At 33.9% G+C, this 15,692-nt stretch overlaps 1 protein-coding gene across 7 annotated transcripts in view; it reads left to right on the top strand.

The window, feature by feature from the left end:
- The window catches only part of CARMIL1 (capping protein regulator and myosin 1 linker 1), a 350,539-nt gene that overhangs the window by 154,331 nt on the left and 180,516 nt on the right, over positions 1 to 15,692 (top strand). For all 7 annotated transcript variants that reach the window (XM_051970591.1, XM_051970589.1, XM_051970588.1 and 4 more), the window contains exons 4-5: positions 4,156 to 4,215; positions 13,801 to 13,922. In XM_051970591.1, the coding sequence (XP_051826551.1) occupies positions 4,156 to 4,215; positions 13,801 to 13,922 (182 nt within the window). The remainder of the gene's footprint in view (positions 1 to 4,155; positions 4,216 to 13,800; positions 13,923 to 15,692) is intronic.

Below are 15,692 nucleotides of genomic sequence, written 5' to 3'. Positions count from 1 at the left end.
ATTTGTTATTTTGTGCATATTTATTATTACTGGGGATTAGTTCAGAGAGAGAAAAACAATACTTTATAATTGAAAGAAAATAATTCCTAAAAATTAAAAAAGTTGGGGGAGTAATATTTTAACTTTCTCTTGATGAACTCTCCTACTTTCACTTTCAGAATCTAAATTATCTTTTAACAGAATGGCTTATCTTGGAGATTTGAGGGTCTCTATCCTCAATTGTTCATACACCTCTAATGTTTTTTTAGGCTAACCTGAAGTCTTTAAAAAGACAAAAAGATCTTAGAAGGTTGGTTAACACTTCAAGACAGATGTTACTCATTTACTTGTTGATCTGTGGAACACTTCAGTAGAGAGGGTGATTAGAATGGAGAAACATTTTTGAAGACTGTTCTGTTAGCTCATTTTGATTGGATTAAAGAACCACTGAGTTACTTCTCCTTATAATGAATTATTTTTAAGTTCAAAACTTTCCTCACTGCAGAAGATGACATTTCATGGGATGGCTTGGGAGGTGAGAGGGTTGGAGTGGGAAGAGAAAGCCCTAGTTGCCCAAGTTAGCAGCTACTTTTTTTTTTTTAACCTTATAATCATTTGAAGGAATGGAAAATGAGAAGGTTTTGTCTAGGATTAATTTTGGATCAAAGGGGAAGAAGATCCACTATAGGGTGCTCTTAAACAGTAGCAGTATGACGATGTTTTGGATGATAGAAATGCAATAAGAGTAGGTGAGGACTAACAAAAAAAATAGATACAGAATTTATTATAGGTTTTTATTAAGTATTGGGCATTGTGCTGATTATTGGAAATAGAAATGTAAGAAAACAATCATCCCTATTCACAAATAGGTTATAATCTAATTGGAGGAAGATAAATCCTGAAAGGAGATGGAAAGGGAGTTGAGGGAGTGTGAATATAGGGTACTGCAATTAAGAAGAGAAAATGAGGTTGATGAATGCATAGCCCACCCTCACTTAAATCCAATTCACTTGCTTGTGATACTATCACCTCTATTGTCAGGATTTTCTTTGAGAATAAAGAACAAACAATAACTATAGTTAAGAAACCAGAGCAATATGGGGAGTTGAGCCACCAGTGAAGCTAGCATTGCTGGGCTCTTAGCTGATGTCAGCTAGTTCTTCACCAATCAGGAAAGAGGGCAAATGGGTAAACTAATCTAGTAGGACTAACCCTACCTGAAATCATTTTGTTAGTGAGTATACTAATGGGCAGATGAAAGAGTACCTATATTGAATATAGTAGTTCTTTCTTCTTGTTACCGAATTCTTTTATTATTTTACCAAAGCAAGAAGAATAAAAGTTCCCTACCTAGTAAAGAGAGTGTCCTATAGTCCCTGCTAGAAATATTTAATTTGGTCATAGAAAGGAAGTTTAGGGCTGTAATTTAAGAATCTAATGAAAAATTCATAGTAAAAGAGCCAAATTGCAAAAAGACATATTTCTATCTCTTTCATTTATTTAACATTTACTTCATATTGTGAATAGACTATTTTTTTCAAAATGTTATTTCATTTCAAAGCAAAAATAAATAAATGAATGAATGAATGAATAAGAGACTTCTTTTGCAGTTTTTTTTCTTCTGACAGTTGGATATTTATTGAGCTTAGATACCTGGTTTAGGAAGCTCTTAGGAATAATTCTCTCCCCTTTAAATCTCTCTCTCCCTCCCTTCCCCCCTTTTTATGCAGCTTTGAAGTTTACCTTCTTTGGGCCTTTACCAGGTTATCATTAACACCCATTGTTCATGCTGTTGACACTGTGACATATTTATAGCCAGTACTAAATAGATTCCAAGAATTATCAAGGCTAATCATTTCAATTTTTTTTTTATTCTGTTAACTCCAGAAATTCTTATTACTGAGTATAAGCGATAATCTTTTTAGAAGACAAACTTCTAGAAAGCCAAACAGAAATTTCCCTTGTTCTCATCTTTAGTTGTGGAATGTACTAATTTTAATGTTGGACATTAGATTTCAGTAAGCTGAAAGGAGAGGCTTTATGTTTCATTTATACTTTTTTGTATCTCCCTAGGCCCTGTTATCATAAGAACTTGACCAATATTGGTTGAATGAATGCTTCTTTTGCTTCTTAATTTGTGGGGATAGGGAGAACCAATAGAGTCAGTTGATTAGGATATATAAGTAAAGATTTAAAAATAATTTAGAGAATGTTGTAATAAATAATGTATATCTGAGGTAATTTGGCACCTAATGCAGAAGTCGGGAGTCTCCTTGAAACCATTCCTCTCTTATCCTCCAGTGTCCATGAAATATTGACACCTTTCAAACTTTAATTGTATTCATCTCTATATTTTTTTCCTTGAATCTCTTTTCTCTTTTTCAACTCAGACTTATTCCCTTTTTCTAGCTATCTTCTTATTTTAGGAATATGCAGGAGCCAGTTCAAAGCTAACTTAAATTTTGAGAGCTAACTTAAATTTACACCTCAGAAACTAGCAATCAGGGTTTGATTTATTGTTTTGTTGTTAATTGTACAGATTAGACTTAAAAGTGAGTGATACCTACATTTTTTCCCAGGGTTATTAAAATATTACCAGCCCACTCCTACTCTCCCCCTCATCAGTATTCCTTCTGTTTTCATCTTCTTGATTTATATCCTAGTACTAGTATTGACCAGATGCTGTCTTGACTATGGGCAATGTTCTAACCCCTCAACTATACGTGTTCTAACACTATAAGTGCCTAACTACCTTTATCTGTGCTAGGTTGGAATTGGAGGTGATGACCTTAAGTGATAGGCAGGTTTTAATTTTATTTTTTTGCTGTAGATAATCTATAACAACACAACCTCTGAAGACATCATGAAAGCCCTTTCTTATCCCTTCTTCAATCATGGCCTTTTAATTTCTCCCATTTCACTGAGCGCAGCGTTTAGCAGGAAAAGTGTTATTTAAATTAAGAAACTTCAAACTGAGAATCACTCTAAGCATGTACATTTTCCCATATCTTTCCACATCTGAAGAGTCTATCATGATTGTATCCAAACCTAAATGTACAACTATGGATTATAAATAAATTATGGTAGACAAAGAATGTTAAATGGAAAATTAGAGTGAATGGTGGCAATTAGTTTTAGTTTCTTAAGAAAGAATAAGGTAATAGGTTTGAAAATAAAATGAAATATACTTCTTCTTTTCCCACTCTATTCCGTCCTCCATAGAGTTACTAATGTGATCTTCCTAAATCACATTTCCCATTATGTTGTTACTCTATTAATCAAGAATCTTCCATGGCCCCTATCATCTCCAGCATCAAATCAAAATAGTTTACTTAGCATTTAAAACCCTTTATAATGCTGCCTCCTCTTGCCTTTCTAGTTTTGTTACACCTACACATTTGCTTTGGTCCAATGATACTGACCTTCTTTTGATCCAGGCATTCCATCTCTTGTCTATGGATACTTTTCTGTCCTCCATATCTGGAATACTCTTCCTCCTCTTCTTTGGCTTCAAGCTTTTCTGACTTCCTTCTAGTCTTAATTAGAATCCCATTGTCTAGTATTTCCTTTCTATTATTTATTTCCTATTTTTCCTATATATAAAGGAATTTTGTTTTACTTCTTGTGAGACAAAAGTAAATATATACAAAGTGTGTATGCACGCGCGCACACACACACACACAAGAAGTAAAACAAAAATTGAAGATTAGGTTAGAAAGAACATACCATGAAGAATGAAAAAAATAGCAAACTGATATTAATCATATCCTTTTACAGGAGGCTTTTTTTAACTCCCAAAAATAATTATTGCAAGAGTTTAATTGCTTACATGTAAGTATCATACTGGAATGTGAAGGTGAAAGCTTTTATTGAACTGCTATCTTGTTGAATCTGGAGAAACCTAACATTACATTAAGTGAACAGCTTTTTTGATTCCCGGTGCTATGTATCCTACTACTAAAAAAGTGAAGGATAATCTATTTTTAGAACGAAATATAAATCAAGGCCAGTACTTTTAGCCTTGGAAACGGGGAATTCATAAAACTACAGTTTCTATTAAAGGCTTGATTTTTGTCAGTTCTTCACTTGCCACTGACTTAAAGGATTTAAAAAAAATTAAATCTTAAAAATATAATCTGTTTAATATAATAAACTTTTTTTCCCCTCTAATTACAGCTAGAGTTAACCTTCAGCTACCTAGAAATCCATGGAGTTACCTGTAACAAGCCAGGTCAGGTGAGTGTATATGCCTCTTTATCACGGCAAGGACATAACCTTTTCTGCATTCCTGAAATATTCTGACTCTTTTGCTATTTTTATTTCACATATCCCTACATCCCATTAGGACAGTTGAGAAAAACAAGTTTAGAAACACAAACGTTTCCTTCCAGAAACATAGTGTGGTTATGTGTTGAAAATGTTGAAACATAGTCTGTTGAATGTTCATCTGTAGCTGAGCTGCAGAATTTTGTGGGTAAGTAGGTATGTGTGGGGAGATACAGAGTTGTTATGATAAAAATAACCTCTTCTGTATAACTGAGTTTGAAAAGAACTAATTAACTCTAAGTATTAGTGGTAATATCAGTGGGATAGTGCTGTTTATTAGCATTACAACATGTTCTATAATCTCTACATTTTCAGTGGATAATTGCATCTATTATGGGAATAAACTAAATTTTTTTAAAGTTAGTAGTAAAAAAGATTTCATATTTATCTTTTAAAAGAGGATGTGAATGGTTAATGATTTTTTATAGAAATAATTATTTCTTCTTGTAACATTTTATGTTTATCCAACTTACCTGCAAGTTCTTGATTATTAATCATTGTTAATCATCCAGAAGAATGTTTACACTATGTTTATCATTCTAAAGATTAGGACAAAGTACTATACATCTTTTTGCTCAAATGATCAACTACATGCTGGAGAGAACAGTAGCATATGAATGATGATATAATTAGGTACTTCCTGATGGCTCTTCAGTGATCTACTGGTAATGGTTGGGGAGGATTTTAATTTGATGGTTCATAGTAAAATATTTTTCAGAACATGATTTGACACTGGGGCCTTGCCTATGAGATGCTTTCTACAAAGTAGTGAGAGAAATTATTTTGTGTGGCTCTTGGAATCAAATCAGTAGACTTTATTAATGCATATTAATCCTTCATATTAATATCTTGCATAAGCTAATAAGTGATAGGGCTGATGTTACTTTTTTTTTTTATTTCTAACATCAGTGCTTACTTAGTACAGTGCCTGACATATAGTAAAGACTCAAGAATTATTTTTTTCATTCAGTCATTTAGTTAATACTAACAAAGTAACTAAAGTTATAAATCCTACTTTCGAAATAAGCTTGTGGCAGATTTGTTCTAATCCCCTTTTGAAGATGTTGTAGTAATAGAAGTATTTCTTGTGATAACATTGTTTCTTTCTTTCCTTGTGATTCATACCACAAGACAAAATAGAAATAATACTGGGATTCTACTCTTGGATCAGTAACTTACTAATTGTATGATCATTAGCAAGTTACCATTTCTAGGTTTTATTTTCTTCATCAATAAAATAAGGATTAAGGGTAATAATAATATCATTAAAATTTATATAATACTTTAGGATTTTCAAGGCATTTTGCTAGTGCTATCTCATTTGATTCTGACAGTAACTTCATAAGATGCATGCTATAATTATTCCAATTATAGATGAGGAAATTGAGACTGAGAGATATTAAGTAACTTACTAAGGGTGACACAGTTAATAAGAAACTGGGGCAGGATTTGAACTCAGATCATTGATTCCAAGTCCAGAATTCTTTTACTACACAGATATCTTCTCCAATACTAATGGTCATCTTACAATTTTTCTATTAAAGCTGAATCACTAAGCAAAAAAAGAGTACTAGCAAAGGAGACATTAATTTTTAATTTATTGTATTGACTATAAGACCCATTGCTTTCCCTCTTTAGTCTATTTTCCTGTTCATAAAAATATTGATGCTGGGAGATTTCTAAGTACCAGGAGAATGCTAGAGAGGAAAAGAATTTAAAATATCAAATAGACTATAGAATTTAGAAGTTTTGAGTTGATTTGATCTAGTGTCTTCATTTTACAGGTAAAAAAATTGAGAGATAAAATAATGTTATAATGATAGTATGTAATAGATTTCTTTAATATCCATCACAATATTCCTTGCAAACAGTTTGCCAAATCTTTGTTTAAACATCTCTGGTGATGGCGAAACATCCCTGCCTTATTAGTCGAGCTATTCTATTTTCAAAAATGATATATCATCTTATTTTGAGTTAAAATCTGCCTCTTACTAGCTTCTACTTGTTTATATTCTGCCTTCTGGAACCAAGCATCTCTCTCGTAAAAATTTGAGGACTGCAGTGACTCCTTCTTAACTCCATCTTATCATCTTCAGGCTATATATTGTTAAATTTTCCAACTCTTGTGCATTTGACATCTTTCAAATCTTTATTGACCTCTTTTGGATGTATTCCATAGTCTATGACATGTAATTTGGCACCCTTCATTGTATATTTTCTTAGTATGTTCTTTAGATGAGTTTATGGCTTGGCTTTCCAATTAGATTTCATTTTCCTCAGTCAGTAATCATTTATTTAATACCTGCTATATGTAAGCTATATGCAAGCTAAGTGACCTCCTAAAAGGAGCTTTCTATCCATGCTTCACTGTCTCTTGTACTTCTGATTAGCCCTTTCTTTGCCAAATTGGTTTCAAAGAATAATGCTGAAATCAATCAAGAATTCCTTTAGAATAGTGTTTTCCAACTGCTGATTTCTATTCATTTTTTAAATCTCCAAACTTGAAAAGCATGGCATTTTACTGATAAAGGTGAATAGTACCCTAATTTGAAGTTGTCAGCCTTATTAGGATTAGAAGATTGGTGATCAAATATAGGAGAGGAGAAATGCGTTATTTTGTCTATAAGCATCCTACTTTCCACCTGTCATCCACCAGAAGGGGAGGAAAGGGAGTTTACAGGATCATACTGTTATATTCACCGTAAGCTTATAAAGATTTTTTTTTATTATATTATTTTGATCACCATAAATCCTAACAGAATCTAAGGATGATTTAAGAATTCAGAAAACAATTTTGAAGAGATAATAGCTAATTTTGACTACTAAAATAGCAGTCAATTATTGCAGATTTGCTGTAGGCAAGATCATGAAAGTTAAACAAACTTTGATTATCCTTATGAAAAGAAAAAAAAATTATAAGATTTTGTCTAGAAGGATATTACACTTTTAAAATGCACCCATTGTTTCAGCTGGATCAGAAAAGACTAGAGTGCCATGTGAGGTGGTTCTTTGTGGAACAAAAGCTTAGATGAAGCAAGACTTTATTGACAATAGAAGGGAAAACATTCAGAATTTGAAAATAAACCAAGAGAAGTGCCAAAGAATTCTTTTCTTATGTAAGGCTAAGAATTCCAAGTGTTAGAGGAAGAACATTTCAGGAAATGGGTTGAGAAGGTGATTGTGCAAAAGTAGGAGATGAAATGTCATGTTCAAGGAACAAATAGTGTTAGGGAAGGAATGATGGGAAACTAGCAAAAGTCATGGGCTGGACAGATGGTGAGAGTAAGAGCTGCTGGGTCCTGTACTACTAGTAACTGTGGAATTTTCAAAGACTTGAAGAGAATACTATTAGTATATTGCGTAGATCTTCTTTGGAGAGTTTATGTTAGGACATGATTGAGACTCTGATGGGGTATGTGGGTGACCTGAAATTTTTGCTTTTGAAGGGAGTACTCACAGTGATAAATACCTACACATACTTATGTATATGTATATAATATGTGTATACATACCTATCTGTTCTAAAATATTATATACTGATATAATTTTAGTCTTTGATTAGATTGTAAACCCACACTATACTTTGGATTGTGAAATACTTCTTTTATATTGGTACAATATTTTTGCTATCTACTTAAATGCAAGGGTTCACAATCTAATGTGTTATCAAGACATTGGTTAATGAACCATGATAGTATCTATTAGGAGGGGAAAACCTCCCATAAATCTACAAATGTATGTTTTCAAAGAAAAATCTTTCTTTTAAAATTGCCAACTGATTTTACTAACAAGTAAAGAAAAATGAATTTAAAAAATTCTAAATGAAATGCCTTACAGTATATCTTTGATTTAATTTTTAGTGAATGTGTTAGATTTCAAAGGAACCATCTCATGTGTCTTTGTTTAAAAACATAAAACAAAAAATAAAGTGTCCCTCTTTCTAGCTTTATTGTTTTTGTTAATTATATTATTGTCCACCTAGTTACCCAAGCTCTAAACAATGGAGTCAAATTTGATACTTCCATCTTCCTCTCTTTTATCTCTGATATGCAATAATATTCTAATTATGTTTTTGAAACGTCTCATACAACTCCTCCTTTCCACTCACATTGTCTTCATTATCTTTCTTTGGACTATAGTGGTAGCTTTTTAACTATTGTCTTCCAACATTAATGCCTGCTTTCAATCCATCCTCCATCATGCTATTAAAATTGACTTCCTGATGCATGTGTCTGATCATATTATTCTTTCTTTGGAACCTTTGGTGACGATTGCCTTTATTTATTTATAATACAGACTCCTTATCCTGTCATTTAAGACTATTATCTGCTGCAAACCTCTATCTTCAGCTATATTTCTTTATACCTTACTTAATCTACATTCCAAATAAACTGAACTCTACTTGTCCCCCGATCTTGTTCAATTCTCTCTTGTCTCTGTGGGTATCTAGAAGCAGACTTCCATTACTGGAAAGGCCTTCCTTCCACTTCTCTGCCTGTTGAGATCTTTCTCTTCTATTAATACCCAGCATGTCACTTACCTGCTCAAAAAGGTCTAGTGGTTCTTTGTTGCCTTTAGGATAAAAGATTTACTCCTCTCTTTGACTTTTAAAGTTTTTTACCATGTGGTTCCAGCCTGCCTCTCCAGGCTTATTACACATTATTTCTCTCCATGCATTCTCTGTTTTAGCTACTCTGACTTGGCTTTTTCCCCATCCTTATAGTACTAAAGAATCTTAGAATCCCTAGCTTTCTTGAGAATTCCAAATCTACCCCTCAACTTCCTCCTATCCACTAGTAACTTTTCCTCACTTACTTGTGTACTTATTATTATTTTCATTTCTTGTATCACTGATATCACAAGTCTGGTCTCTGTCCCTGTGCCTAGTGCTAGCACTTAGCACAATACCTGACATGTAAGTGGTGCTTAATTAATTTTTGTTGAAATGATCAAATGATCTTTTCTTTACTCACCCCAGCTAAACATGATATATTTTAAGTCATTGCCTGTACGCCATTTGATCTGGATGTCTTCTCTGTCCTTAGATTCTACCTTGTGTCATACTCATTTGTGAATTTGACAAAATTACTGAAATAGATTTGTATGGTCCTTGACAGCAAGGATTTTTTGTTTGTTTGTTTATATCCTGGGGACTTTACATAGCATCCTTCATATGCTTCAATGGTATAGGTAGTCTTTCCATAGATGCATTTTCAAACCTGTCCAAAAATTCATTACTATGTGACCAACCTGGTGATAAGCTTCTCTCAAACTTAAGTAGGATGTTCTTCAGATAATATATCTTCAGGCTATTTATTGATGTGATACTTTCTAGCTTCATAGGATTTGTCAGTTCACATGTTCCTTGGACATAACTGTTAAGAGCTCAAGGTTACCTCTTGGTCATGATATTCGATTTTTTAAAAATAACTTTTTATTTTCAAAATACACATAAAGATAGTTTTCAGCATTCACCCTTGCAAAACCTTGTGTTTGCAAATTTTTCTTCTTCCCTTCCCTCCATTCTCCTTCCTTAGACTGCAAGTAGTCCAATTTAGGTTAAACATATGTAAACATGATGTGTCTTTAGAGATGAATGAGACCTTTAATAGAGACATAACAGTAAGCATTAAACAAAGTAGAAATTTAATAAGTGTTCAAAGATTCAAATGAACTTGATCATCTATCAAGGCTTGGTGTTCTTCAGTTAAAATAAGAAATAGTTTGGGGGAAAAAAAACCAGAATTTGAGAAGTAGGATTTATTTCTTATAATAATGATTTAATACAATTTTTATTAATTATAACTTATAGATTCATATGATCTGTGCTTTTAACAAGGGAAGTGCAGTGTTTCCCAGTGCTATACGAATCCATTCTTCAAAAAAAGTTTTGTAGTTTAATACCTCATTTCCTTTTCTTATAATCTTCCTTCTTCCCATCACTCTGTGTAATCCCTCATAATTAATGATGATTAAATGTTAAAATAAAATGGACTTAAAATAAGGTAATTACTAATTACTCAAACTAAAATTATAGCCCAGATAAATGTGGTAGGTATTACTAAGTGTAGACATATTCCTTAGAACACTGAAATGTTGTACATGGAAAATATAATAGGTATGTAGTGACTTCTTTCGAATGTAACTATTTCAAGATGAACAAATATACATATCAAGCCACAATTTTATCCAAAAAGCACAGTATGATAATTTTGGGAGATCTAGAAGTACTTCTGTCAGTACTTTGGGGTTCTATTGATTTTTTAGTTTTCAGGAATAAGGATCTCTTCTCATCCCTTTTTTAATCCATAATTTATTTGTCAGTGTTTCATTCTCTCTTTGGAGCAGCTCATTCTTGTAATGCATTTTGAGGTTTGTGCCATTAGTTTCTCAGATAACAGGCCCTGAGATATGAAGGGTACAATTTTACAGGTGTTATATATTATATTAAGTTATTAATATGATGAGCCAATAAAATTATGTCTGGCACATACTTTGTAACTCTGGGTAGTCTTTAGAGTTCTCAGTGCTCCTGGGAAGTTATATAAACTGCATTGGCAGTGGAAATCACAGGCATGGTTTTCAAAAAATCATATTTTGTGGAAAGTGAATTTCAGTTCTGTCAGTAGATGTAAAGTGTCCCAATCACAGTTCAGAGTGAATTTGGAGATTAGTTATTTTGAGTTCTTAACTTTTTTAATATTGCAGATTCCTTTGGTAGCCTCTTAAAAAAAAGTGCTCAGAAAAATGTTTTTAATTAATTGAAGAAGCAGCTAAATTTCTGTTAGAGTTTAGTGAAATAAATCCAAATTCATGTATCCCTTAGCACAGTGCCTCAGTGGATTGCTTTGCATAATATCTCATCACTTATCATAGTTCCTGGCACTTAGTAGGCACTTAACAAACATATTTTTTAAAATAACTTTTTATTGATAGAACCCATAAGAGGGTAATTTTTTACAGCATTATCCCTTGCATTCACTTCTGATCTGATTTTTCCCCTCCCTCCCTCCACCCCCTCCCCCAGATGGCAAGCAGTCCTTTATATGTTGAATAGGTTACAGTATATCCTAGATACAATAATATGTGTGCAGAACCGAACAGTTTTCTTGTTGCACAGGGAGAATTGGATTCAGAAGGTATAAATAACCTGGGAAGAAAAACAAAAATGCAAGCAGTTTATATTCATTTCTTAGTGTTCTTTCTTTAGATGTAGCTGCTTCTGTCCATCTTTGATCTATTGAAACTGAATTAGCTCTCTTTATCGAAGAGATCCACTTGCATCAGAATACATCCTCATACAGTATCGTTATTGAGGTATATAATGATCTCCTGGTTCTGCTCATTTCACTTAGCATCAGTTCATGTAAGTCTCGCTAGTCCTCTCTGTATTCATCCCGCTGGTAATTCCTTATAGAACAATAATATTCCATAATGTTCATATACCACAATTTACTCAACCATTCTCCAATTGATGGGCATCCATTCATTTTCCAGCTTCTAGCCACTACAAACAGAGCTGTCACAAACATTTTGGCACATACAGGTCCCTTTCCCTTCTTTAGTATCTCTTTGGGGGTATAAGCCCAGTAGAAACACTGCTGGATCAAAGGGTATGCACAGAACAAACATATTTTGTATTACATTTCCCTTTGTTGCCCCAGGTTAAGAATTCACCATCTAGTTCAAACCAGTATTAGAACCAGAAGTTGTAGACTTGCTCATGTACAAATAAATTCTAGCATAGTTAAAACATGGAATTCACTTCTCCTGTCTCCTATGTTACTGTATATCTCACTGAGCTGCATTGCATGCTCAGAGATTTGAAGGTGTTTTTTTTTTCCTTTGTTGTTAGTCCTTTGTTCTTGAAGAGGTTCAGTGACAACAGAGGAGTGATGTCTTTACTTACAAGTGAATTAAGTGAGACAAAGTTGTGTAAAGTCATCAGTTTAATCTGTTCTCCAGTCATTGGAGTCCCGTGGCCAAGCAAAGGGCAGTATGAGTTTTGAGAACGTTGGATACAGGGGAAGACCTTAGTGTTTTTTTTTTTTTTTAATATTTTATTTTATTTTATTTTATTTAATAATAACTTTATATTGACAGAATCCATGCCAGGGTAATTTTTTTACAACATTATCCCTTGCACTCGTTTCTGTTCCGATTTTTCCCCTCCCTCCCTTCACCCCCTTCCCTAGATGGCAAGCAGTCCTATATATGTTAGATATGTTGCAGTTGATACAATATATGTTTGCAGAATCGAGCAGTTCTCTTGTTGCACAGGGAGAATTGGATTCAGAAGGTAAAAATAACCCGGGAAGAAAAATAAAGATGCAGATAGTTCACATTTGTTTCCCAGTGTTCTTTCTTTGGGTGTAGCTGCTTCTGTCCATCATTTATCAATTGAAACTCAGTTAGGTCTCTTTGTCAAAGAAATCCACTTCCATCAGAATACATCCTCATATAATATCGTTGTTGAAGTGTATAATGATTTCCTGGTTCTGCTCATTTCACTTAGCATCAGTTCACGTACGTCTCTCCAAGCCTCTCTGTATTCATCCTGCTGGTCATTTCTTACAGAACAATAATATTCCATAACATTCATATAGCACAATTTACCCAGCCATTCTCCAATTGATGGGCATCCATTTATTTTCCAGTTTCTAGCCACTACAAACAGGGCTGCCACAAACATTTTGGCACATACAGGTCCCTTTCCCTTCTTTAGTATTTCTTTGGGAAGACTGCTGGATTAAAGGGTATGCACAGTTTGATAACTTTTTGGGCATAATTCCAGATTGCTCTCCAGAATGTTGGATTCGTTCACAATTCCACTAACAATGCATCAGTGTCCCAGTTTTCCTACATCCCCTCTAAAATTCATCATTATTTTTTCCTGTCATCTTAGCCAATCTGACAGGTGTGTAGTGGTATCTCAGAATTGTCTTAATTTGCATTTCTATGATCAATAATGATTTGGAACACTTTCATATGAGTGGTAATAGTTTCAGTTTCATCCTCTGAAAATTGTCTGTTCATATCCTTTGACCATTTATCAATTGGAGAATGGCTTGATTTCTTATAAATTAGAGTCAGTTCTCTATATATTTTGGAAATGAGGCCTTTATCAGAACCTTTAACTGTGAAGATGTTTTCCCAGTTTGTTGCTTCCCTTCTAATCTTTGCATTAGTTTTATTTGTACAAAGGCTTTTTAATTTGATATAATCAAAATTTTCTATTTTGTGATCAGTATTGATCTTGTTCATCTTTGATCACAAATTGAAGACCTTAGTGTTTTTAAGCTTTCAGTATCAATTGAGTCCTGTGATCTCAGCATTCCATAACCTAGTTTTGAATTGACCTAAGCATATGAATCTGGGTGGTCATTGTGGGTGATATTTTTAATTTTAATTGTTAAAATAAAAAAAAAGAAGAAAACATTTCATTCACTTTAAAAATAGAATTTCTAATACTTTCCACATTTTTGTTTTATGCAGCTGATTGTTGAAACTGAAAAATGCAGCCTTTCCATGAAAATGGCATCGTCAGAAGATGTGAATGATGTGCTGGCGCACATTGGCACCTGTCTGCGAAAGATATTCCCTGGTCTTTCACCAGCGTAAGTACTCTGTTGGTATGTCACCATAATCTTCTTATGAAGATTAAGGAGGGGAAATTTTTTTCTCTTTCTCTACCTTGCCTCTTCCCATATCTTTTCTTTTTTTTTTCAAAATTGATAGCTTAAACCTAATTTAGACTATGTTGTTTTATGTTAGTGCTTCTTTTTAGTGCTGGTCTTGAAGTTTCAGCAAGGATCTAAGCAAAGTGGGAGGAAGGAATATGGCATCTCATTTTTTTGACTTAAGGTCAAAACATAAATATTGAAGCCTCTTTCTCTTTATGTGTATCAGTGATGTTCAGGGAACACAATCCAACATGGGAAGCAACTATCTGCATTAATTCTTCTAGTTTAAGATTTTTTTTTGGTTGTTTGTTTCCTTGTGTAGAAGAGAAAACTTGAAAGCGAACTAGCCTCTTGCCTTTCATTTCTCCTTCCTATTTCCATATCGCATGTTTCTGTGTACATGGCAATGATGGGGGGAGGTAGCGGTTGTTGTTATTGTTGTTGTTATTGTTATTTTGCTTGACAGCTAGGATTAAATAAATTGTCCATCATCACACAGCTAGTCCCTGTCAAATGTCTGAGACTGATTTGAATTTTGGTTCTTTTGACTCCAGGGTCAGCATTCGTGTGTGTGTGTTTTGAGTGTAGGAAAGATTTATTTTACATTCTGGCTAGAATGACTATCTAGATTAGCAGACCCACCTTTGAAACTCCAAATGTAGCATTTTTATCTTCTGTCCTGAAGCACAAATCCCTCCCCTGATTCCCCATTAATTGGATATTACAGAAGTTACTGGACTTGAAATCTCTCCCTCTCATTACACAGCCAGTCCCTGCCCCCAAAGACCTTACCTTCTAGAAGGGGGAAAGAACTAGACGCAAAGAACAAAAGATTCTTTTCAATCTTGCCACCTCTAAATACAAAAGCCAGTCCCTGCCCCCAAAGAGTTTCCCATGTACAGGACTTCCTTCTGGATGACAGAAGTTTTCTTCTTATGTTACTACTTATACTGTTATATAAAATAGGGAAGGAAAAGTGAAAGGTGTGGTTTATTGTGGGTTATTGTGGTTTAATGTGGATTCTTTTTCATCCAAACTCCTAAATTCTTATGTAATAATGTCCAGCCTGTTCTGGGTTGTTCAGGGAAGAATAAACACAAAGTACCATCCTCTCCTCAGTGTCTTGATTCTTTGAGGATTGGTTTATAATGGGGAGCCAGGTGAGAGCTGTGGGCTACTTACAGTCAGTCTCTTTTTCTGTCTCCATCTCTCTGTCTGTCTCATTCTCTGTCTCTGTCTCTCTCTTTCCCTTTTGTCTAAAAGCATACACACAGGCTATACCACTTGTCCTACCTCTGTGCCCTCTGTTCTCTTGATACTGTTATCTGATCTATTTATGTAACTTAATGAAAATCTGGACCTTGCCATCTGCTCCGTGGCTGTACCTTTAGGACTTCTGGGCTTTTCCATTGACCTTACAGTTGAACTTCTTTTATGTGTTGTGATCTCCAATTATAGTATGAGTTCCTTGAGAAAAGAGATTGCCATGCTTTTTCTGTTTATAACTCTCCTGCAACTTAGATCATTCCTTTTCTGGACTTCTTCCATAAATAGCCCCCATGATTGGCAATTTGGAGGACAGTTTTGGGGGTGAAAGGGGTCTTCTAATATACCCTCTATTCACTTGAATTTTGGATGATTTAATATGGGATTAAGTGCCTTTTTAAATCCCCTTTGTTTGACATCACATCAGCCCTTTTAAAG

The sequence above is a fragment of the Antechinus flavipes genome, chromosome 1 (assembly GCF_016432865.1).
Source record: "Antechinus flavipes isolate AdamAnt ecotype Samford, QLD, Australia chromosome 1, AdamAnt_v2, whole genome shotgun sequence".
NCBI classification, from domain to species: Eukaryota; Metazoa; Chordata; class Mammalia; order Dasyuromorphia; family Dasyuridae; genus Antechinus; species Antechinus flavipes.
Note: the sequence above shows the minus strand (reverse complement) of the source record. Positions and strands in the feature narration are given on the sequence as shown.